Here is a 25,599-nt window from a genome sequence, read left to right on the forward strand (position 1 = left end):
AACTGACCATATGCCGCTTGTTATTAGCATGCACATAGCAGCTGACTTAGTTCTAAGACTGATGTTTCTCCGGCATGCTCATTCAATCCTACGTGTGTGAGATGGACCCAGAATTATTACCATAATTATAGCGGGTAATTCTCATGGGGTAAAATATTTGTTATTAGGCGTAGGCGTGGTTTACCGGAATGCATCAATGCAATGAAAATCTTTACTCATGAAAATCACTGTTTTTGAATTTTTTACCCCAAGAAAATTACCCGCTATACGGTATACAGTTTCTTCTTCTTTTCATGAGGTCCAGGACTGAGGTAAGCCATGAAACTACAATGCTACCATGTAGATCAGGAGTGCACTCCTGGTAGATACACAATTATTTTTCTAAACACCTTTTGTCCATTGACAGGAAATGCAAAATACTGAAACTTCTACATTGTAGATCTACAATAACACGCAGTTGCTTCTATCTTTGAAGATCATTCATCAACCCATCAGATAGGCTTCTGTTTCCATTAAGCTCCTCTCTAATAGATTTTGAGCGAAAGCAAAACACGGCGAGAGGCATTAGCACAGCACAGCTTGCAGCACTCGTTTTATCAGTAGTTTAAAGTGTAAAAGCAATTTGCTTCGCAGTTGGGTGGTATACTATTAGTTGAGGATCATAATTATACCGACGGCAATTTGTGTTATACTATAAGGCAGTTAATTTTGTAATACTTCCCGACAGTGAGCAATAATGACTATAGATGCCTATAATTAGGCAGTAATTAATGGTTCTGTTATTTTCCCTGTACAGTTGAGCAGCTCCCAATCTGATAGCAGTCTCTTCACTGACTCCGCCACACACTTGGTCGACTCACCAACACCAACACTCCCTAGCAACCAAGGCGAAACTGCCTAGCAACCATTACCATAGCTTGCAATGGATATTATCACATGTTAACCATGCATGTACATTGTATCAGTTAAATTCACATTCAATTATTAACAGTTACATACTACTCACTGAATGAAGCAAACAATTATTAATGATGAAATGCTATAATTATACCATACATTGTAACTGTGCAGCTAAAAACATCACATATGTAAATGTTCATCTCTGCATGAGCTGTGTTTTCCTGCGGGCGGAGTTCACAGCATCTAACAGCTGTTTTGAATTCACGGCTACAATGTGTCCTGCCTTCAGAAACTGTTTCTGATAGTCGGCCTCTAGAAACGTTTGATAGTTCTTTTGTGCGTTCTTCATTGCCTCCACTAGTGCTGTCATGTCTGAAGAGAGAACCTTGTGAGCCATGGACACCTGTCGCGTAGTGTGTGTGTGTGTGTGATCAGGAGATTGAAACAAAGACATCAAGTGTGTGTGATGCATAGTAGCAACGAGGGTACAGGCACAATTAATATCTAGGCAACAGGATGCAAGTCATATTTATTATGGCCAATTTTCAACACATTGTACTGGGACAAGTACATGCCAGATACACTGTAATTTATTGACAGAACTGTGTGCTGGCTATAATAGCGACTACACAACATACAGTGCTGGCTCACCTCTTGGTGTGTCTGTGATGGGAGGTTCTTGATCTCCTCGTCCACCTTCCCCAGCAGGTCTCTCAGAGCCATACCAACATTCTGGACAACCAACACACAATACAGTCACTCAAGACAAAATATTAATTTTGTACAGTGAAAATTATGCAAGACTTACGTTCTGGACGCAGTGGAAACACACAAAAATATAATCAGACAGTAAGTGTCTCTACAGACCACACATGCACTTACAATTACAAGCACTGTACGTCATGTAAACAGTACTTAATGGGATGATTAGACACACACCTTGACCAGCTCCACAAACTGATTGGGTCGTGAGAGGGGAACCTTGTTGCTCAGTTCCATCACAGACTTCACCACCGCGGTGGTCTGCAGTACAACAGGGTCATTCTCAGGAGGGGTGTACGCCTCTTCATAAGGAGGTGATCCGGAAAACTCTGGCGAGTTACGGTCCGATGAGTTGGTGGAGACGTGGGACAAGGGACGAACTGGAGGGCGGGAGATAACAAGGGGATGACAAGATATATCTTATGAATCAAGTCTATATAATTATAGCCAGCTATAACTATTTTATGGAGATGCTTTACCGATGCTTAGTAGAAGGTACATGTACCTGCTTAGAGCCTGCATAAATGTATAGAAACCAATGGTATCTTTTGTCACCATGGGACTCCCCCCACCGGCACCCACTCCAATGGCCCATGTCTGGCATAACAACACATACACACAACTCACGATCTCCCATGAGTGGCCGCACTCCCGGCTCTCTCCCACTGTCCCCACTGCTCACGGACATGCGCTGAGTGTCCACAAACACACCCTCATCATTCAACGCCCGCCCCCCACCACGCTCGGCCATATCTGAAGGGTTGGAATAGTAAATTTCCGGATTACTGTCGCTCTTGTCGCTCTCTCGAGGGCTCTGTCGTATAATGGAGGGAGGTGGAATACTTCTAGGGAGGGGGCTTTCCGAGCGACGGGGGTTCGGGATGTGAGGGTCCAGCCCGTTGTCTCGAGAGCCGATGGTCGTGACTGAGTAAGGCTCTGTGTGTGTGTGGGTGTGGCAGACTGTACATGTACGAAAATGTTTGTGGTGTCTGGAGAATATACGAAAACAAACAAACAAACATTTGTCACTCGATATTCCCGAAAATGGTCATAAACTTGAACCAAAAGTACAGATGCATGACATTGTATATACACGTATATTTTTTGTACTATGCAATGCCCAAATATAAATAAACAGGGTACAAATTATTTCTCAGTGTGTGATGGCTTACCAATGGGTAATGGTGGAGGGTGATCGCTATGGTGATCCGACACTGTAACGGTGGGTGGGCTCATGGAGTCTCTCATTCTCATCATGGCCCTCGGAGGGAGAGGGGGGCCATTCTGTGGAAGGGGGCAGTAATTAGATAACTTGAGGGAGAGGGAGTAGTAAAGTCTTTACATTCTCCATTGCTCCTAACAAACACATTCCTTGAATGACTGCAACACACCCTAACACACGAACACGAAGTAATGTTGAGTAGGAGTTTCAAATTTACAGAGCTACAAACAGCCAGGAAACAATTTTGGCCTATTACTGTGACAACCACTACATAGCACATACACTAGAAAACATAATTGCTTTTTGATTGTCAACAGTACCAATTCCACATTTATAGCTTTGATACACCCACACAGCTCACACTTCACACACACACACACGCACACACACAGCTCACCCTCTCATCAAACTCTGAATGTGCCGAGAGCCTATTTGACAGAGAGTCAGAAGGGACACGAGACATGCCTGGGGGTACAGGCACACGGGACGACTTCAAGGGGTCAGCGGGTACACGGGATGGCTTCAGGGGGGCAGCGGGGTCGCGTTCAATCACAAAGTTGCGTCTAGTAGAGGCAGCAGCTGCACTCAATTGTTTCTCCTCCTCAATGATGTACCTATGTGTGTGACGTGTGTGACGTGAGGTGTGTGACGCGTGGTGTGTGGGATTGCCCAGATATATAGGCACAAAGCTAGCAAAACATGTACTACTCAGCTGTAAGTACAGATAGGCAAGAGCACAAGGCTGGCATACACACAATTAGCCACAACACAGCTGTCAGTGGAGCTAGTCTCGGCTCACCTGATTTCGTTCTCCACCTCCTTGAAGGTGGGTCTGTCGAGAGGGTCGTACTGCCAGCACAGGTTCATGAGTCGGAACAGACTAGCCGGGCACTCGGGGGGCAGGGCCAGTCTCTCACCAAACTCTATCTTAGAGATGACCTCATCGTTCTTGATGCCCACGAATGGTTTGACACCTCTCATGAGGACCTCCCAACTGCATACACCGAACATCCACACGTCACTCAATCCAGTGAAGCGGCGAAAGTTGATGCTCTCAGGGGCCATCCATTTGATGGGCAGCTTTCCATGGGAGGCTGTGAGTGTGTGTTTGAGGTTTCGTAAATAATAAAAGGTGGGTGGAATTGTGTCGACTACAACGTATCACTAGCTAAAATGGAATGCTCACTTAAGATTATTTTATGGTTGGCATCTGATGCTAAGTATATATACGACAGAATTTCTGTTTCTGTCAGGTTACTACTATGTGTGTGTGTGTGTGTGGTGTGTGTGTGTGTGTGTGTGTGTGTGTGTGTGTGTGTGTGTGTGTGTGTGTGTGTGGGGGGGGGTTATAGCATTTAGGACCAATATAATGTAGTCAGTATTCATATATTTGTACGGTGAACAGTCACTCAATAATTGAGAGCCAAATATGCTGTCAGTTCTTCAGAAGGCCAGTACTGTAATGGATACACCTAACAGGTTGTATATATGTACACACATCGTATAAGCCCAGCTTTGCAAGCAACAATGCAATGTATACACAGTACCCTCATCTTAACACAGCGATATACTCACCAACGTAATAGTCAGCATCATCAAGGCCTCGGGAGAGCCCAAAGTCACCCAGTTTGATGACATCATGAGTGGCCATAAGCACGTTCCTGGCAGCAATGTCCCGGTGCACGAAGTTGAGGGACTCGAGATGCATCAGGGCCATGGAAAGCTGGTGAATGTAGAGGAGGAGTGTTAACGGGGTGATCCGTGATCCCTCTGTGAGCAGATACCGACGCAGCTGTGTGTGTGTGTGGTGGGGTTACTGAACAGACTGTCGCTTCTAGAGTTACATGATCTAATTAAGTGCACTTTGAAGACTTAAAACAATCTACCGTCATGAATAGGAAGTTCAACAACAGTTGGCCTTCCATATACACACAGTCCAACTCATGTAATTCCCACATAGACCAGCACTTATCAAATCAGCAACCTCTTAAGTGATCATGTCTCCCTAAAGCAGGCGTAAGTCTAGTCAGTACTACTGCCATTAGAAAAATCTCAGGAAAAACTACACTAAGAGTGTTGATTTAGACTGCTGGTAATCACCTGCTGCCATTAGTGGAATAGCCTAGTACTACTAAATCATAAATGCTTTCAGTGGAATACACAATAAAATTGTACCTTTGTCATATAAGCAAAGATCAAGGGTAGTAGTTCTTAGTGTGGTAGGTACTATTCACCTGGCCATAAGGGGCTAACTCCATGATGATATAAGTGGCAGAATTGTTCGTCATCACGCCAAACAGTTTGATGATGTGTGGATGATTGAACTTCCTCATCACCGCTACAGTGTGTGTGTGTGTGTGTTGTGTGGAGGGGGAGGATGATTGTGCATTACAATAAAGCCCAACATTATACACTAAGGTGTACAGTGTGTTTGTTTATGTGTGGATTACATATGCCAAATTCTCAACTTAAACTCAATGAGCTGCACAAGACGCCATTCCTGCAAGCTTCCTAGAGGGTGGCTTCAGTTGACAGACACTAAGCTATTCGCACACCACAGCTTGGCAGAATAACACTCAATGAATGGCCATTACAGGCACCCCCCCCCTCCCTTGTGGTGAGGACCACAAACAAATAGGCTCACACAAACAAACAGAAACAGAGTGCAGCTCATTAAACTAATTATAACTGTGGGGGACAATTGCTCATTAAAAGGCAGTTGGCCTACAAATTGAGCTGTATAATTAACATTAGCTACAAGGTATATACATGCCCCCACCATAAGAAGCTTTGGACCATCAAGCATTCTCTGTAAACAGATCAAGTTTCCCACCACCTTTTAATGTGTTTGGCCCATGCAGAGATATCAAACAAGAGGGTCCTTATAAGGACTGGCTTGTTAAGCTAACCAGTTCGACAACACACACCCAAAAGGCTTGCTAATGAAGAAGCAGCACAGACTGTATGACCCTTTAAGGAAAACGAAGGTGTGTAAATACTCTGTAAACAGGTTTGTGTATCAAAAACTTCGAAACACTTCGAAACACTAGGAGAAACGCTACAACTCACAAATGACACTCTAGGAGGAAACTAGAAACCATTTTCAATTAAGCTAACGAACACTCCCCAAGGAAAGCAAAACACTTATCCTTTGTTTAAATACAATACACACAGTTCTACCCCCATTGCTAATGTAACTAGTGGGCATACAGGGCGTGAGGACCAGTACAGAGTTGGCAGACTATGGGATCCACTGAGAGAGCTGCCCACTAGACCATGGCAATGGCTAAGTGCGTCCATTACCCCCCCTACATACACACAAAGGCATATGTAGTTAGTGAGACTATTGACCACAATGGGCTTATTGAATAGGGGCCACAGCTGTGCCACAGGTGGCCAGCAAAGAGAGACTTGGATGTGGTGTGTAAAAGGCTCACCGGCTTCCTCAAGGAACTTAGTTCTCTCGTCAGTTGTGGCATCTGGTTTGCACGTCTTGATGGCCACCTCTATCTCTTCATGGGTCTGTGAAAGAGAGAGAGAGAGAGAGTGTGTGTGTGTGTGTGTGTGTGTGCGGGTGTAGAGCTGAGTGTATGAGTACACAACGATGTAATGTAAGGCTAATAAACTGCCGATGCACGGGTTCTCCAATAAAAGAGTGTGACAGAACTTAAAGTGCAAATTCAGGCCTCTCAAACAAATTTACACAAACTTAATATTGCCTATAGTCGCCATCTCACATACATTTGGATAGAGGACTCCCTTGTGGACGTCTCCAAACTGCCCCTCCCCAATCTTGTTCTCAAGGTGCACCTCCTTCGGGTGGATGGGCTTACCCAGTAGAGACGCATTGGCCTCAGCCACTGTCGAATACTCACCAGAATCTGTGTGTAGGGGGAGGAGGGTGTGAGGTGAGGGTGTGTAGAATATGTGATGTGAGGGTGTGTGAGACTGTGGGAGGAGGGAGGGGTCAATGTGGGGAGGATATGAGTACAAGTGATCATGACCTAACCTAGTATACCACAACACACAGCGATCCTGAATGCAGAATGCATGGAAACCAAGTCATAATAATTACGGAACTACAATTGTCAGCACAATCCGACTGTCTTACGTCATCATCACAGTGATGTATTACACGTACATGCCTCATTTGAAATTGAGAAATGAATGAGTAGGAGGATCAATATAACAGACAAGCGTTAACGAGGTTAAGTGGCGGGTGTTCTGCATTCCTCTATTTGATACACATAAACATACTTTGATCAACAAACGTGCACAGCTAAGAAGATCAAGGTTCCTAGAGAAGTACTAGAGCCTTTGAAATGAGATGAACTTGGCTTCAAGTGGACTAGAGTGTGTCATCACATGCCTGCCAATATTGACGAGCAATCTACTACATTCACAGTCACTATTAAATTTACTACCATTTTAAGCTATTCACACAATGCCAAAACTGTCCACTGGTAAATGCGGATAAGCAACTACCGATGTACTGTAACCTGAGCTACAACAACAACAGTATAGTCTTACGCACTATCACATTATGCTAGGAATTAATTATCACATGCAATACTTATATAAGCTTCCATATCCCAAGCTACCTTGAAAAGCCCTTCGTTTGATACGGTCCCAATCTACAGAGTCCCAAGGAAGGTCGTACTCCGAGTTCAATCTAGACTCAAGATCAAAGCAGCTGTGACTGGCAACGGATACTGATTTAATTTCAACGTCTTTTTTCTTATCTTGTTTTGGAGATCTATGCAGTGGTGGTGGGGGTGCTTGCTCTGCAGGGGGCGAGTGGAGGAATGAGTGTCTGTGGGGGGTCTCCTGCCTGGGAGTTGATGTACGATTGGGAACGTGGTTGGGAGAATAGACTCTATCATAAACATATTTTCCAGACAGATCTTGCGACCATCTCTCTCGGTCAGAAATATCCACTGCATAGTCTTCCAATAATGAACTGTCTTCAACTTCGATTATCGATTTCTTTCCTCTAACTAGAGTCCCAGAGAGTCTCCTGCTGAACACATTGCCAGTCTTCAATCTACTGTCCTCAGGGATATGAATAGCAGCCTGAGTGTTTGCACGAGGTCTGAGCACTTGCACCCTTTGCACTCCACTCTCCTCAGACTGGGTAAGATGAGAAACTGTTTGTCTTCTTGTGAAAATTGCTCTTGCAGTGCTGTAGTCTGCAGCTAGGTCCGAGATTGGGTAGTTCTGGTCGTTCAAGACTGCACCCCAGTATAAATCCACTTTCTCTCCAGGTAGAAACACAAAGCTGTCAGCATCTAGAAGAGTTTTTCGGCCACTTCTAGTTGGTTTCACTCTCTTTACCTTCATGTGTTTGTCATCCTGCTGTTTAGACTTCTTTGCAAATAAGCTGATCATAGAAGTTACGAACTTTCCTTTAGGCATTCTGTTAGTGTGCGATACTACTAGGCTAGCTACAATCACTAGCTAGCTATGTTTATAGCTATAAACTTCACAGATCTTGTTACTATGATTACAATTACCAGAGCTACGGTTGTAATAGCTGTACATTTTACCACAACAATCAGACAGGAAATAACCACAAGAAAAGTGGGAGTGTCTTCTATCCACTACTACAACATCCTACAGTCTTACCTGTGGACCATCTTTGACTGCTTCTAGTGCACTGGGCTCTGTATCTGTAGTAGGCCATGCTCACACTGCCTCCTATCCACACAGTGGTCCTAGTATGCTGGCCAGTATTGAATAGAGGCCTAAATAACTACCTTCCCATAATAGGAAGTTACGATCCATTCCTGTGAACATGCCAAACTGTAGGTGCACAAGCTGCTAGGCTAGTGGCTCTATTGTACAGAGCTTTTCCGTGTGAAGCTACCCGATGTTTGACCACTTGATAACAAGATGCTACATTCAGTGTAACTTTACCACCACCAGCACCATCACCACTCAGTACATTGTTAAGTGTTGGAAACAGGAGACCCCCCATTAGCAGACATCAGAAGAATTATATAGCCACTCTATCAAACAGCTCACCAGTTGATCAAGCAATCGGGTTACACGTAATGAAAACGCTAATCAAGTAAGCTTACCAGTTGTGCAGTACATCAATCATTGAAAATGCACCAGAAAATCAAGGGAGGATAACTAATGTTAAAACCAGTAGGTTTTACATAGGATTGGCAGTGAGTTTGCATGTGTTCAGCAAAATGTTGATACTATACAGAATAAGATGCTCAGAGAGCATTCACCCCGTACGTTGACATAACGGACATGCGATTAACTGTTATCGCAATGACCTTAACATTTATATGAGGAGTGTTTATAAATCTATAAAGCAACAATTAGATCGTATTTTTTGTCGCTTTTGAAGATACAAGTTTTAACTATTAGTAGCCTATTACTTTTCGACCACTGTCTCATTAGCAGTTAAAGCAGTCCATGAAAGTGTCCAGTTCGTTCAAACAGCTCATTTTTGTGTCCACACACACCGACACACACACACACACACCAATCACTCCACCCCTGCTGTGCACTGCGCATGCACGGGGTAATTACAATAGCACAGAGAGACTTCGAATGGAAAGGACATACATACATGTAGTATCAAATTGCTAGTGATCACAGCACATTGAGTAGCTAGCATTGAGTGGCTAGTATTGAGTGGAGTAGCTCACCAAAACTCTGAGAGGACCTGAAGGTGGTGTAGGGCACTGGCACTGGATCTCTGTGTGTCAGGTCATCTATCCTGTTGTAGATACCAGAGCTGAGGAGGAATGAGTGAAATTCATTCAATGCATGTACCACACAACAAAACTCACAATCTGCTTGAGTTTCTCTTGACACGGTTACCTGTAGTAACAGAGACCATAATTCAGTAATTTAGCCAGAATTTTCAATCCACAATTTCAATTTGCCTCTTTTACTGGTAAACTAGGGCTAAGAAGTGGTTATTAATTGTCAAGTGGTGGTCATCAATTTTGTCTACAGGATTAGTACCAACCAACCACCACCTACCAGTCCCATTACACTCACCAAACTACATGTGGAATGCACACGCACTCTCGGAGAGCATTTTTACCTACCACTTCTAGTAACTTAAGGCACACGCTTACCCACTCCAGTGATTCTGCTGTGAGAGTTGGCTGTGTACACTATGCAATAGGCATCAATGAGACTGGCCAAGTGAATTGCCTTTACCAACTGAGCTGTACGGATCACCACAGGCTGAGAGGGAGGAGGGAGGAGGAAGAGGGCACATTAACCACAAGAATGTAAGCACAACACTACACTCACATTGCATATATACACATTTGGAAGTACACAGAAGGGACCCACCGTGATAGTAGGTCAATAAGGATGCTCACACAATAGCTATAGTTTAAACTGAGGCAACTCTTTCTATTGAGAAGAAGCCAGCTGGCAGGATGCCATGAGCTAACACATGCACAAAGTTCACCTAGCCCATCTATAAGCCCTAGAGACTCAACACAAAGTTCATCCATCCAGCCTATCTACAAGCCCTAGAGGCTGAACACAAAGTTCATCCAGTCCATCTATAAGCCCTAGAGGTTCTTACTGGCTGGTTCCTCATGTCAATGATCACTCTGCCTCTGGACATGAGCTCAGACTCGTAGGTGATGTCCTGGATGTCATTGAATGCAGCAAGGAACCGTCGCTGCAACAACAATAGTGGTTTAAGGTGGGTAAGCAGGAATAAGTGGTGTGTGTGTGGTGGGGGCAGTCCTTACCTCTCCGCCATCAGGCTGGTACTCAATGTCGCAATTGGGACCCACAAACACGTCAAATGTAAGAGGAAGGCCGTGGTCATCCTGTGAAACAAAGCACACGATTAACTGACGATCTATAGTGAAGGGAGCGCACTATCTATACCGTGTGATGATTGCAGAGACAGTCTAAGGACGCTATCATAATAATTATAATAGTGTATGTAATGATAATATTATATCTCAACGGAGAGGGGGAGGTCAATATCATGGTGTAGGGACAGTAGGCTAAGGTGATGCATCAATGACTGACTAACAACATTCACACATCCATCACTCTGCCACTCACCCCCACGGCACAGCTGGTGAACCTCTCAGTGTCGAAGGCATGATGCTTTGAGAGTATGTTGAAGAACTGGAAGACACATCCCTCCACTGTGAGGCTCTCGTACTGCTGGAAGGCACTCACCACCGTCTTACGCAGATTGTTGTGCTTCACCGAGCTCAGTAGACTCTGTTTGAAGAACTTCTCAAGACCTATGTCACGTCTGCGTGTGTGTGGGGAGGAGGAGGAGGGGGGGGTCATGATGACCAATGGAGTGCCTGTTTGCATTAACCAACTTTTACAAGGCTTCACCACAAAAACATTTTACTTTCACTGTTCACTAAGAATTTCAAGTCCAGAGGAGGTACGACACGGTCACATGACCAGCCAAAAGGATTATGAATATCATTAACTTGTGCATGAATACCATATATACCGTCAGGAGTGCATGAACTCCTGATACCGTATACTTGATCAGAGCTGCGGCTACTAAATGTTTAATTTTGCTGGCAGAGGAGGGGAGGTTACAATTCGAGAGAAGCCATTGTTCAAGAGAGGCGTTTATTAGCTCCAGCTAATTCAGTTAGTCATCAAAAGTTCTTTTCACCTGCATAAACTTGAACTCTGCCATGAGAAAGTCTTTGCACTAACAAGCTGCTAACCTAGCTGCTAGTGATATGGCTGCCACGTGCAGCAATGCTAGAGTCAAAGTTCACTGAGGCTCAAAGTTCACTGAGGCTACTATTTGAGAGCGGCTACTAAATGTTTCATTTTGCTACCAAAGGAGGCTACTATTTAAGAGCGGCCTCTCAAGAGTGTACTTTGATAGTGGATATGATTTGGAGTGTATCTTTCAATAAATAGACTGGACATTTCGTGGTTGATTGTAGGGTTCATGCGTGTGAGTTGCGCACATTAGGCACACATCAAGAGATATAATTATTGTTCTTAGTGTCATTACCTGAGGCGTGCGTGGGCGGCCACGGGTATAGTAGCCTGTTGGTTTGTTTGTTTGTCTGTTTGTTTGTCACAGGTATATCTACTCACCTGGGTACCACAGCGCTGCGTTTACAGCATGGATAGCCTTCACACAACAATATCTTGGTTTAAATAGTGGCAAGCTTTTGATGTTAAAGCTTCTTTGTCGAGCAAAAGATAAGAAGCTTGAACTTGCACGTTGGCAGCTAGCTAGATCTAGCTTACACGCTACCACGTATTTGCAGCTGAAGTGATCCCGTACCAGGAACAATGGAATAGGGTCACTAAAGTAGAAAACTAGAATTGTGACTGGTTGTTGGATCGATTCTCTTATACTTGTACTCCAGTAGCTCTTTTATCTATGCAGCAGCCTGGCAAGAGCCATACTTCTCTAAGACTCCATGGCCAGGTTTCCACAATGCCTCATGTACTACCACTGTTCTCAGCATGCATGCCTCTCCAGAGTTTAGTTTTATTGCTTATGAGTTGCTACACGCATGCACTGCATTATATCACTACACTCTTACGATCATGGCACCAGCCGAGGGTTTGCACTTCAGTGCTCTAGTTCTGTTTTGTATTCAGGATTGACTGCCAACATCTGAGCCTGATTCTTTCTAATCTCTACTAGTAAAACTCTAGCTACTAGCCAGCAACAACTTCACTCTTTACTGAGTTTTATTGTCCTTTAAGGCGCTTACTTGCCACCTGCTGAATGTCGTCAGTCATTGGAATTATTAATGACTTCTTCGTCTTTATTGCCACTAAAAAAAAACCTTCTCTGGTTCAAGTGTAGACTAGCTGTGCGCAATAAAATGTTGCAATGAGAGGCAAAACCACAGGAACGCACATGGCCTCCTAGGGTTTGTTTATTGTTCTGAGGTGGCATCTGGTGCATTCTCAGGCACTAATTTAGCTGTATTTCATGTGACATTGCGACATGGGCCTAAGCTACAAAGTTTGGGACAGTATCAAACAATTATTACATGTATATAATTATAGTCAACATTCCTCTGGGTGCCTAGTGATTAGCTTGCCTAGTGATTAGCTTGCCTAGTGATTAGCTTTCTGTGTGAACTAAACTGCAACTTCAGTCAGTAACTACTTTCTATTGTGGAATATGAGCAATACAAATACACTCATGTGACATACAAGTGTAGTGACATGAGCCGCTTACACAACATCCATTCATGACAATAATGTATATCAAATGGTGTATAGGGGCATGGCCCTCCACGAAGTTTTGTATTTAGATTGTCTGAGATTGCATCTAGTGCATCTGGTGCAATCTCATTTAACTGTTACATCACATAAAAGAGAAACCTGGACATTTGTTTGTCTGGACAGACATTGCTAGCGAGCAACTTAAGCCACTGCATCGGTGGAGAGTAAATCAAGACTCTGCTATGAAGCAGCTAGAACGATATCAGCCTAATGAACATTTCTTTACCGCCTATTGAATTTACAAATACAAATTATTGACATCATTGTTATGAAACAGAAATAGTAGAGTTTTCAGATCTATACAGGAGGGGACGAGTGTCTTCCTCCCCCCCTCCCCTCCATTGAAGACCTGACTGCTAGTTAAGCTGAACCCAGAGAAGGTTTACAGAGGAATGTGCGTGCACGGAGAAAATATATACGGAAACTTGCAGAGAAAAGTAGCTAGGATAAGCCAAAAGGCTGCAAATGATCGTAGCACTCTACACTAGTAGTATAATAAGCTAACAATACCCAGTCACACTAGAAAGTGAGTAGCATAGTCATACTCGAAGAAATGAGCCAGAAATTTAGATTAGTCACAAACTTCGAGTTATTGCCGAGTTTTAAATTACTACAATTCATAAACTAACAGGATATGTAATACAACAACACAAGAGAGATAAATGCTCAAGAATGCAAGAGTGAGATAAGTGCTGACTCAGGGAGTTGGGGTCCTTCGTGCATTTACTGTAAGAATTGGAGCTTACATAGAAGACTAATTAACGACCGTGACCAACCTCCTCTGAGCTGAACCACACACACACGCACACACAAGAAGACTCCTCACTCAAGCATGGTGAAGTTTTCTTTCTTTTTGAGTGCAATCTGAGGCATGTCTTTGTAGAACCGTCTCAACTCTAGGCAACCCAACTTGACAGCTGTGTCGTTGTCAACGTGGATGGAATCGTCCTCCAAGTACGACCGGAGCACCTGCAGTGGAGATTCAGAAAGGGTTAACACTACATGTACATAGTGGGAAGAAAGAGGGAAGAGTGCGAGATAGTGGTGTACATATAGTTCACACATACATGTACAGCTACATTGTATTTATAGCAGACATAGATACACAATGTACAGGGCCATCCTCCGCACACACACACACAGGCACACCCCCCCCCCCCCAACGCACACACACGCACACACACACACACACACACACACACACACACACACACACACACACCAACACACGCACATACACACACTGCTCACCTGATCATAGAAGTACTGGAAAGAGATAGGGTCCTGTGACTGCAGGTGTTGGGGGGTCTTGGGCATCACTCGCAATCGTAGCAACAGCTTCCAGTCATCCAGCGGACGCAGACCACAGTATTCGTGCAACAGCTCCTGTATGAGCGTCACATGACATCACATGACATGTACGCTTATGAGCCAAACACCCAATCATTACTCCCAGGCTGCTTAGTTGTACATACACACAAACTCTAATGCTAGCTAGAATTAGTGAGCTAGCAGATACCAGTAGCTATAGTAACAAAGACACATGTCACACGTACCTGTACAGTGAAGCCAGACTGTAGCCAGTAGGCCTCGTGGCTGTGGTTGTGTTTGAGGAGGATACCAAACAGCTGCCTCGCTACCTCCATGTTCACCCGCAGCCGATCCAAGATGAACCGGATAATGTCCTACACACAAGGAGAGAGAGAGGGAAGACATTTAATCATTAATCCCTCATGTATGTACTGTATATAAGCAGGGACGTACATTAATACATTCTTGTGAGGCACGTCAAAGTTTAACAACGACAGGTGATTAAAATTAATTTCGGTTGATTTGTTAAGCTAATGATGCCTCATCCATAGGATGTCTCAAATACCACTTTTGTACTCAGAAACACCTCAGCACAATAGTATACTATTACACAGGCCCCATAGCGGACTTCCTTATAAGAGGAATACCAGGATGAACTTGGAATGTGTCCTAGCTACATTCCAGGATGCATTCCATGGTGGTTAATCTCGTCACTTTGGGGACACCCTACGAGCACACATACCCAGAGGGCATCAAGGAATATTTGCACACGGTGAGTGCCAATAAAAGGGGAAACAAACAGAGAGATAAATTACTGCAGCACAGCACTATAACAGTCATGCATGTAGTCACAGTGGGGTCTATCGTTACATGGTCACAGTGGTATAGCGTTATTAAAGTCACAGTGGGGTCTAGCGTTACATGGTCACAGTGGGGTCTATCGTTACATGGTCACAGTGGTATAGCGTTATTAAAGTCACAGTGGGGTCTAGCGTTACATGGTCACAGTGGGGTCTATCGTTACATGGTCACAGTGGTATAGCGTTATTAAAGTCACAGTGGGGTCTAGCGTTACATGGTCACAGTGGGGTCTATCGTTACATGGTCACAGTGGTATAGTGTTATTAAAGTCAAAGTGGGGTCTAGCGTTACATGGTCACAGTGGGGTCTATCGTTACATGGTCACAGTGGTATAGCGTTATTAAAGTCACAGTGAAGTTTAGCGTTAAATATAGTCACAATGGTAGTCAGAGAGAGGTTTAGCGTTATATACATGTAGTCACAGTGGGTTTAGCGTTATTAAAGTCACAGTAGGGTCTAGCGTTATTACAGTCAGAGAGGTGTCTAGCGTTAATTGCATTATGGGCTCCTAAGCAAATACTCACTCCACTCCCACTAGTACACACACAGGATGCACGCACACAACACAAGATGAGGTAACAGGTACATAGTGCTTTACTTTACTGCTCGGTGAAGAGTTTACTACAGAGAGTTTACGCGCTAAGTAGGAGTTGGACAACAATAATTATTAACAGTGTTAATCGCCACATCAAAGGCTTGAAAACACGGACCCTCCCCCCAGATACACATACCCTGTTAAAGTACTCTAAACAAAGAATCTGTTTTAAAAATAAATGTAGGTGTATCTAAGCTAGATATCTGGAGGGGGGGGGGGGGGGGGTAAATTAGCACACTACATGTACCTACATTGTAATAATTATACTTCCCTACTTAAAACACAGTGTAACTAATCAATAACTACACATTACGGAACAATTGAATGTTGGTTTATATAGTGAATAATTGCTACAGATGTTCGCTAATTGAGAATCAGAGCTAGGCTACTCAACAAAGGGTGTTTGGTATTTGAAAGTAATGAGCTATGCATTGCATATATTGGAGTACTCAAACTAAACCAACAACTCAGAGCTAAAGCAAACGTTGTCTAGTAGTACTAGGTAAGCACTCAGTGTTGCTTAGCTGCAGCTAACAACAACACAGGCTGTGGGAGTACCCTAGGTACTAGGTGGAACAAATGGGGGGGCCTATAGACAGAGCAGATTGTAAGAAGGAAAAGCTGGGTATTGTAGGAAGAGTTGTCATACGCATTGTAAGGGTATTGTGGATGCTAATGAGGCCAGTGTAACACCTTTGTAATAGGCTTGTATGGAGCTTGTTTAATACTAGACTCAGTGTGAAAATTCTACAATTTAAGATAGGCAGTAGGTATAATATTATATGCACGCTCTGTGTGTGTGTGTGTGTGTGATGGTCTCCACCACTTAGGAGTCATATAAATAGTATCTTATGGTTGAGTATGGTTACGGTTATATGGCCTATGGTAACTGGCCACTCACATTGACGTCAGCTCTCTCGTCTAGGCGTAGACTCCGTGACTCCCCATTCACTAGAAATACTCTAATGACTGTGTTTGCCTCAGGTACTGCACTGGGGACGCCAGGCAGCTCGGGGAGAGGGTAACGTTGATCCATGGTGGCAGATTATTATTGAGAGCCTCCCACACGTCACACACTGTACTGCAAGTCAAGGGGCGATGTCTGGCGAGTAGCGAGGCTCTTGAACTTGTGTCTGGAACTAGAGCGTATGCTAGGTAGTACCCACACAATGCACAGGCTTAAAACACGCTCTTTATTTAGTAAACATCTATGACACAACATTCACAACAAACACTCAACTTGTTTTGGTAGATTAGCCACAACTCCAATTCAAGGAATTGAAGCAAAGTTTGAATTGAAAATCATAAGGTCAAGGTTCTGGGCCCCCAAAAGCTCTCTCTAGCTAGCTCTAGCTCTTCTAAAATGGTCTCAATATCAACTGATGTTGAGTTTCACATTAGGAGCAACACACCATGGCCTAAGCTACCCACCACAGTCAAATCAGTGAGTCTTTAATTATGCTTCTGAGAGTTGATAATCAAACTCCCCCACACACACCACACACCCCTGGTCCCACACATGTACGCCACACACGCACACACTATACACACCACACACACAGTCTCTCGGCAATGCACCAGGACTGTATGACAAGGCAGTACTGGATTACAGTGTAAAGAACCAGCTACGATGGAGGATGAATATAGGTGAGTGGGTGCATTTGGTCGGACATTGATTGATTACTTGATTGATTGCAGTGAAGATTGTGAGCAAGGATGAGCGAAAGTATTACGAGCACCTGCTGCATTACAGCAAAATCAATCTGATGGTGAGTAAATCAAGTATTCCACTCTCCCCACCCACCGTACCCCTCACAACACTCGTAGTCTGGGAGCCAGATCTTTTCTCAGGGGGAGGGGGGGAGAAGGGAGAAATGGTATAGAGACTCTTGCAGCATTCCCGTGTCAACTTGTCAATTAGTTAAAGACTTGTGACGTTGTAAGAACGAGTAGACATAGTCCTCTAGAAGCAATTAATACTCATTTCATTGGGTAAAATATTCACATGACATGATTCGCATTTCATTGGCTCTAGCTAATTCTGATAGAGCACACGGAAATGCAGAGCCTCCAGACCTAATCCTAGCTCTACACTTGATTTTACCCCCCCGAGATATTAATGGCCCTCAGATTATCACCCCTCACACACACATTACCCCTCACACACCTACCAACTTACCCTTCACACACACACACAGCTGTACCCATACCACCTGCAAGACAAGATGATTGAGGGGCTACGAGTGACTCCCTTCCTCTACTACTCCAACATGATGCAGGACATCATGACAAGTGAGAGAAGTTACGACTCACTGCCCAACTTCACAGCTGCAGACTGTAAGGGAACAACACCTGTGTAGGAATGTATACAGTAGTAGCTAACAAACCAGGCATAAAATGAGGGGAGATATACATGTATATACAAGCAACAAGCTTTACAAAATAATTGCTCACTGACTGTTTTCTAGCCATTCTAGCCATTCTCTTACACTATTATGTGTATTGATTGGGCCCATATTTTTCGCATCCATGCAGTATTCAAAACTGTGTCCTTTGTTCTGTATATACAGTGTGTGACACTGCAATTACCCCACATTCTCCTCTCCCTGCAGGTCTACGTCTCATGGGTATTGGACGCAATCAGTACATAGAGCTGATGAACCAGTATAGAGCTAAGGTGAGTCATGCATGATCCACCACCTCTAGTCAGCTGGAGTCTTGTACTGAGTCAGCATTATCTCACGTTGCTTTATCCCCCTCTCCCCCCTCCCATCTCACATACTGTAGAAGTTCTTTCGGAGGAGGAATGTTCGAGAGCTATTGCCTACACACCCTATCAAGATCACCCACGTGGAACCGTGGTGGGTCGTACATATCGGCTATGTTACCGAGGATGACGTCAAGGTAAGGGGGTGGTGTGAAGGGTGACACTAACCAAAGTGCTAAATGTGCAGGCGAGCACACCCGATGAGCATCAGGCGGTTGACAAGGTGATAGACAAGGGGAAGAAGTTGGAGGCGGGGGTCATCAATCGCAGCACTATACTGAGTGAGTGGGTGGGATATGGCTCTGTGTGATTGAGGTCTATACATCATACCATTACATGTTACATTCTATATAAAGACTACTATCATTATGGTATTCAAAATCAACAAGCTTCATTTTCAGCACCAACAGTAACTTCATGTGCATGTATTCACGCATTCCTGCTTTCAGTCCGTATGTAACGTTTCACACTGTTCTGTTGCTGTGTATTGATCAGAGAATGTGCAGTGGCACATTGTGTAGTTAATCGATCGACAGTCTTGCATAAAGATTGTCAGTATAATAATTGTTGTCCTGTACACTAAACTATCTAATAAACTATGAGACTCCCCCCTCTACTCAACACACACACACATGCACACACACACACACACACGCACGCACACACGCACACAAAATACAACGCACACGCACAGAACTGTACAACCGAGGGCTTTTCTACTTCCACATACCAATAGCTGACACGGACATCATTGTGGTGCCCCCCCTCCAGGGGTTCGTCATGAATCGGGTGCAGGGGGACTATTTCGAGACTCTCCTCTACAAGATATTCGTGTCCATTGATGAGCATACCAATATTGCTGAGCTGGCAAATGTCCTCCAGATTGACCCCGAGCTTGTCAAGGTGGGTGGGGCTACTGGTTGCTGGTCACCTAATACCAGTAAAACTCTAAGATTATGAACTAACTGCATGGGGTTATAAACTCAGTGTAGCATTTTTCAAACAGCTACATGTATAACTCGTATTCGGTGCAATTTCAATGATTTTGTGTAATTTGCTGAAAGAACAACACAGAAGCACTGTTTTTTGGATAGTGCAGTGTCTCTTATGCCCTTATTTGGAGGTCTCACTGTTCACTACTCTACTCATCTCCCCCCCAGAATGCAGTCTCAGTGTTCATCCGGCTCGGGTTTGCCCATAAGAAGGAGGTGGACGTGGCTCAGCGTTACCATACCAGCTGGATGGACTCATTCTCTCCCGCACACACCTCACCACTCCTACCCCTCACAGTGAGGGACACGCCCACCAACGACACCTCAAGTATGCCCTCCTCCGAGGCCTCTAGTCCAGGTACAGGTTTCCCATGCTTACACTCTGAGCGTTATTACGTACAATACCCTCCACAATTGTGTAAGCTTGTTACAAGATCGAGGGATTAGGAGTCGCCCTTGTCAAAAGCTCACACTTATTCAATTTAGGGGCTGTCATTTTCTTTCTACTGAACAACATTACCATACAATTGCATACTGTCTGCTTCTGCTGCCCTTCCCCCTTCCAGACCCGAGTGACTCCCTGGTGGGTGTGTCCTCCAGTGGAGTGTTTCAGAAGAGGCTGGCCTTCCTCTTTGACTCCACCCTTACTGCCTTTCTTATGATGGGAAACCTCTCACCAGTGAGCTAAGGGTTAATCTTAATTCTTTGTGTAGAACTACAGATTGAAGAGTTAGAGGGATTGGACGGTTGGTACCACTCGACGTTCAATTACTGCCTTGACGACCGCACTTTCGAATAACGGCCGCGGCTAATTTTTTACTGAAACTGCAGCTAAAAATGTCCTTGAAACTGCATAACAAACGATTAACAATCAATAGTATGGCTAAGAGTGCAATATGGGATTAATAGCACGAGCAATGGTAAGGATACTAATTACACGAGGCGTAGCCGAGCGCTATTAACCTTGCCAGTGCTTGTTACTCATGCTATTAATCCCATATTGCACTCTTAGCCATAAACCTAAATTAATTATTTGCGGATTTTATTGTTGCGAATTGATTAACCACCGCGAAGTTCGCAAATGGGTGATGCTCACAAAACATTCTAGTAATACCATAGATAGAAGAGAAAGGGATTGGCAACTGGGGCAGTTCACGTGATGCTTTTACATTGAATGTACACAGATGGGCCTGAAACCATCCGTGTTTCGCCCTAAAACTCCCGCGAAAACCCGGGAAACTTATTGTGTCTAATGCCTACTTCTCAAAGACCCCTCCAACACTTAAACACATGCCCCCTGATGGTAGGTATCATTTAGAAATTAATAAAATATAATCTTGATTTTCGTGAAGTAGCTAGAGGTACAAAGAGCCTCTGCCAGAGCGCCTTTTCATGCTTGTGTTACTATAGCACCTATGATATAGCTACAGTTGTGTTACTAAGTAGTGTGCTATGTCCCAAATCGCCACACAAATGAGGTGAAGTTGATGTTTAGCAGTAGAACTGCTTGTAGACTTTTTTACAGACGGCAAAAACAAGAATTATTCATGTTTAGACTCCCACGTTGGAAGTAAGCCTCGAGGCGAAACACGGATGGTACCGGAAATGCACTCCGTTGCCAATCCCTTTCTCTTAGATCTATGGTAATACAGTATAGCTCTGTAAGTAAGTTCACTTTTAATGCTTAGCAAATTTTTCGTGGGAAAAAACAATAGCAGGCCTTCCAATACAAAAGGAACAAATCTACTGAGAGTGTTCCGATGGATTTACTGAGACTTAATAGAAACACGGATGGTACCGGAAGTGCACTCCGTTGCCAATCTAATCCCTTTCTCTTCAATCTATGGTAATACGGTATAGCTCGACTTTTAATGCTTAGTGAATTTTCCAGGGGAAAAAACACAATAGCCTTCTCTGACTCCAATACAAAAGGAACAAATCTACTGAGAGTGTTCCGATGGATTTACTGAGACTTAATAGCCTAGCTGTTCAAGTTACAGCTATTAAGTCTTAATAGCACCTCGCAGGCTCTAAACAAACTCTCGTGAGTTATGGTCACTAACGAATGTTGTGACGTATTTTGTCAAAGTGCTTCACAAGATTGTTTAGAGACGATAACTGACAATTATTTGTTTAGCAAGACCCACACACTTATGATACTTCTATCATGACTATTTATACCCGTTTGTTTTGGTTGATAAGTGTTTGTGGTTCACATTCCTAAACCACAGCTGAATTGTTATAATTAACCCGAGGCGTGTAGGCGGCCTTGGTTACAGTAGTCTGTCAGTCCGTGTGTGTGTGTGTGTGTGTCTGTTACTGCTCAGTTTGGCTTACCTGGTGATTTAGGCATCACAATTTGTACGTAGGGAAACTTGTAGCATTAAAACCAAGGCTTAAAATGCAAAGAAGTCTTTGAAAAGGCGAGCTAAACCTAAGAAGCTTTTTGCGTACTAGCTCAATCTAAACGCGGCTATTTAACCCAGCTAGATGTGGCTATTATTCGAAACATAAGCCATTACTTACTGTTTGCTTTGTGTGTTTGTGGAAAAGGGTCGATACAATAGAAAGCTAGAATTGTGTCTAGTTTGTCTCTGTTAGCTGACTCTGGGATCCTACTCCAGGAGGCATACTTCTCTGCATGAGACTCTAGGCTTCTTTGCTGTGATCCTAGTCCACAATGCATATATGAGCATTTAAGAACAGGGTTTTAGTGGTACATGTACCACTGTTCTCAAATGTTTCAGCTTTCCTCCAGTCTGGTTTAGCTCCTGAGTTGCTGTGCTAGACAGTTAAGTCATACATGATATTCATCACTACATGCACGCATTATATCACTCTCTGGTTCTTTATAATCATGTCACGTCACCAGCCGAGGGTTTGCACTTTAGTGCTCTAGTTATAATCATGTTTCAATCGCCTCTTGCAGGGTCTCAAGAACCACGCTGTGACCATGTTTGAGGTGGGTAAGCTGACAGACGAGAGCCTCGACTCCTTCATCACTGAATTGGGCAAGGTCGGCACACACACACACCCTCAGCCTGTTATTACCCGAGGCGCACGTGGGTGGGCGGCCACGGGTATAGTAGTCCGTTGGTTTGTTTGTTTGTTTGTTGTTTACAATTCTCAGAGCCTACTAACATGCATAATTATCTCACCCAGCTGGGATAATGAAAGCACCACGGCCAGTAGTATTTATTAGCACCACGGCCAGTTATTATAATGTATTTATTGGCTACACTGACGTGCACAATGTACTCCTGATTTTACATAATATGGCTGCACACTTGGGTTGCAAGCTGGCTTACCTATGCATTTATGTATTTCTTTGCAGCTACTATTTAGTCATACTTACTTTGATCCCTCCTTCCCCCGCCCAGGTAAGCAGGCAAGCTGAGGGTGAGGCGAGACGTTACTACGAGCATGCCATCACTCTCAGGAACACCGTCCTCTTTCTACGTAACAACCCGGCTCTGAAAGGGGGTGGGTCAGATGGTTGTGGTCTCAAAGTGGACCTTCTGCGGCTGGAGAGCATGGCCAGTCTGGACACGGGCACGCTCAGTAGGATTCTGCAGAAGAACTACAGGTGAGAGACCAAGTGGCCGACCTTGAAGCTAAAACCAGGGCGTATAAAAAAGAAAGAGGTTATGCAACTGACTATCAACCCTACGTGCAAGCAAAAACTAAAGCCACAAACCACACTATATGTACATAATTATTACTGTACTTTTCCACCGCCCACTTTAGTTTTTTGCTCGTAAGTTGTTGCATGCCCTCTTGTATACGCCCTTGCTAATACGTTATACATGTAGATCAAACATTCTATATTCTCAGAGTTTATGCCCAGACATTCTCTTGCTGTGTTAGTAAGGCCACTGTTTGTACGTGTAAACTCCTTATTTATGTACTCCCCTCCCCCAGCATTCTGGTTTCCATGGCACCGCTGAGTCAAGAGGTGCAGTCCGTCAGCAGCTGCTCCCCTCCACACCTCGGGCCAGCCATCGCTGAAATGAACAGCATCTGGTATCGTCTGTGGCTCTATCAGAAGCTCGGCTCCGGACCACCCTCCCTTCTCCTGGCAAAGGGGAACAGACTCAGGAGACTACCGGCACTTATTAAGGTGGGGCTTATGAGGCACTGCAATAGTGTATGGAGATTAGGTGGTGTTTCAGTACTTGTCATAAGATGTTGCATAATGCATAGATCTTATTATGGGACCTACATACAATTTTTACTTCAGGGTTACAGTCGAGTGGTGGTGACAACATGGGGTCACGACCCCACCGTAGTACTGGTCTCCAACCTCCTCCTCACTGTCAATGATGCCCTTACGCACTCGGCAGTCCTCGTTCAGGTCAGGGGGTGTGGCTTTTGTATATGGGGTAGGTGAAATATATATGCATGTGAGGAATAGTAAAGCTTTGCTGTGTTTTTAAACATCCACTTACCGCCCCCATTATTACCCCCTGCAGGGTCACGGGTGGAGGGAAGAGGGGTTGGAACAAACCATCCCATTCCCATTCGACAGAGACGAGGAGATCCCCATTCCAGAAGGTACACACACACACACACACCTACAGTACAGTACCTCATCATAGTCGTTAGCCTTGATTTCATGCCGATAAAAAGACGTGTTTAATACGGCCTGGAATCGAGGCTACTTAGTCGTCAACAATCACCAATCAGTGTTAGTTAAGAGAAGTGTCAGTGTATTCTTGTACATTTATGACTGCTGTTTCTTCTACGCTCCCACCTCCCCTCCCCCAGACGACCTATTGAACCACCCGTGTCTGAAGCAGCTGGAACGAGACCTGGATATTCAGCACACATGCGGCTATATTCGTCTGCTCAAGAGTGGTGCTCCGGCCTTGAAGCCACGCACACCTCGACATGCTGTTAGAAAGACGGTCGGAAATAAAACTAAAAACGCAGAGATTTCCAGTTTCCTAGACGACCTTCGTGAACTTGGAATTGGTCAATCTCAAACTGAAGAGCCAACTGAAACCACAGTTCAGAATGGAACCGAGGCAGAAGAGATATCACGTTCCGATAATTCAGAGGAAGAATCCGATACCATGTCACCAGTTGAGAGGAAAATTGCATCTGAATGGGTTCCACTGGAATTGAGTTTTGGAATACCACTATTCAGTGATAAGGACAACACAGCTGTATGTGACAAGGTAAGTCCAGCGTTGCCATGGTGCCCTCACTGAGTATATAACATGCGGCGTGATGCTCTATTGCAGATCAGAGAGTGTGAACTGTTCAATGTGGAGAACCTTCAGAGGCAGATCCAGTCAAACAGACTCATGGCACTAGAGCTGCTCTCCTTCATCAGTTCTTATCAGGTGAGCTGCTCATTTTGTCCAAATTTACTCTCTACTGTATAATGGTGGGTTGTTCCCTTAACATCTAACATCACTCCAAATTGTCCCACCCCACCCACTCACGACTCTCACAGGACGTTCCTTACTTTATGGAAGGCTTGGAGAGCTCCCACTTCACAGATTCCGCCCCAAGCACACCCCCAATCCCCATGCCAACCAGAAACCTAATGTTCCACAACGGGACGCTATCAGACTACAATGAGATAACAGATTAATTTTGTATAATTATTATAGAGCAATTGTTTGTATGATTGTAAGTAAATACAGGTAATTTGATTGTTATGGCAATTCTGAATAATTGCTGCAGTGGTAAAAAGTTGTTCAGTGTTGGGAATCAGAGGAGCTAGGGAGACACAATTATGACGTTTTTGACGTTGTGTTGTTAACAATGGAAAAGGGTCACTGAAGTAGAAGCTAGCTAGAATTGTGACTGTAATGTGATGTACTCCGACCAGGACCAATTCTACTTCTCACAGTGACACTGTCCATGCACCTCTTCTTGACTTCACTGTGATCATAGTCCACCGTGCATGCATGTGTACCAATGGTGTTGCTACAAT

At 44.2% G+C, this 25,599-nt stretch overlaps 2 protein-coding genes across 4 annotated transcripts; one reads left to right on the forward strand and one right to left on the reverse strand.

Annotated features, from left to right (window-relative positions):
* Positions 1 to 965: 965 nt before the first annotated feature.
* On the reverse strand, positions 966 to 16,930 carry LOC135331420 (focal adhesion kinase 1-like). 2 transcript variants are annotated; one of them, XM_064526563.1, is made up of 21 exons: positions 16,795 to 16,930; positions 14,683 to 14,811; positions 14,378 to 14,512; positions 13,953 to 14,095; positions 10,949 to 11,147; positions 10,624 to 10,704; positions 10,452 to 10,550; positions 9,988 to 10,099; positions 9,694 to 9,724; positions 9,550 to 9,638; positions 6,626 to 6,765; positions 6,322 to 6,406; positions 5,119 to 5,222; positions 4,460 to 4,676; positions 3,684 to 3,978; positions 3,282 to 3,498; positions 2,835 to 2,946; positions 2,290 to 2,598; positions 1,840 to 2,042; positions 1,552 to 1,632; positions 966 to 1,303 (listed from the first exon to the last, which is right to left on the reverse strand). In XM_064526563.1, exons 1-21 carry the CDS (start codon positions 16,927 to 16,929, stop codon positions 1,097 to 1,099), a joined length of 3,123 nt encoding a protein of 1,040 aa, XP_064382633.1. In that variant the 5' UTR covers position 16,930; the 3' UTR covers positions 966 to 1,096. The 2 variants fall into 2 exon arrangements, with proteins under 2 accessions (XP_064382633.1, XP_064382634.1); XM_064526564.1 differs by lacking the exons at positions 9,550 to 9,638; positions 9,694 to 9,724; positions 9,988 to 10,099; ... (5 more) ...; positions 14,683 to 14,811; positions 16,795 to 16,930 and adding an exon at positions 7,486 to 8,428.
* Positions 16,931 to 17,200: 270 nt separating this feature from the next.
* Positions 17,201 to 25,355, forward strand: LOC135331421 (protein FAM91A1-like). Of its 2 annotated transcripts, XM_064526565.1 has the most exons (18): positions 17,201 to 17,337; positions 17,456 to 17,540; positions 17,592 to 17,662; positions 18,092 to 18,230; positions 18,506 to 18,570; positions 18,681 to 18,797; positions 18,848 to 18,941; positions 19,355 to 19,563; positions 19,821 to 20,010; positions 20,219 to 20,331; positions 22,582 to 22,668; positions 23,033 to 23,238; positions 23,574 to 23,772; positions 23,893 to 24,006; positions 24,125 to 24,206; positions 24,420 to 24,832; positions 24,899 to 25,000; positions 25,114 to 25,355. In XM_064526565.1, the coding sequence occupies exons 1-18, from the start codon at positions 17,257 to 17,259 to the stop codon at positions 25,252 to 25,254; spliced, it is 2,508 nt and encodes an 835-aa protein (XP_064382635.1). In that variant the 5' UTR covers positions 17,201 to 17,256; the 3' UTR covers positions 25,255 to 25,355. The 2 variants fall into 2 exon arrangements, with proteins under 2 accessions (XP_064382635.1, XP_064382636.1); XM_064526566.1 differs by lacking the exons at positions 24,899 to 25,000; positions 25,114 to 25,355 and having other exon boundaries at positions 23,893 to 24,034; positions 24,420 to 24,693.
* The last annotated feature ends 244 nt before the right edge of the window (positions 25,356 to 25,599 follow it).

This window comes from Halichondria panicea, chromosome 2 (assembly GCF_963675165.1).
Source record: "Halichondria panicea chromosome 2, odHalPani1.1, whole genome shotgun sequence".
Classification (NCBI taxonomy): domain Eukaryota; kingdom Metazoa; phylum Porifera; class Demospongiae; order Suberitida; family Halichondriidae; genus Halichondria; species Halichondria panicea.

Excerpts from the sequence above, each read along its gene's own strand:
- LOC135331420 (XM_064526563.1), bottom strand. The coding sequence starts at position 16,929 with ATGGATCAACGTTACCCTCTCCCCGAGCTGCCTGGCGTCCCCAGTGCA. Across the intron at positions 14,812-16,794 it reads ACGAGAGAGCTGACGTCAAT|GACATTATCCGGTTCATCTT; the intron begins GTGAGTGGCCAG and ends CCTTGTGTGTAG. Across the intron at positions 10,551-10,623 it reads ACCAGCCTGATGGCGGAGAG|CGACGGTTCCTTGCTGCATT; the intron begins GTAAGGACTGCC and ends TTGTTGTTGCAG.
- LOC135331421 (XM_064526565.1), top strand. The coding sequence starts at position 17,257 with ATGGTCTCAATATCAACTGATGTTGAGTTTCACATTAGGAGCAACACA. Across the intron at positions 17,663-18,091 it reads ACAGCAAAATCAATCTGATG|CTGTACCCATACCACCTGCA; the intron begins GTGAGTAAATCA and ends ACACACACACAG. Across the intron at positions 18,231-18,505 it reads CAACTTCACAGCTGCAGACT|GTCTACGTCTCATGGGTATT; the intron begins GTAAGGGAACAA and ends CTCTCCCTGCAG.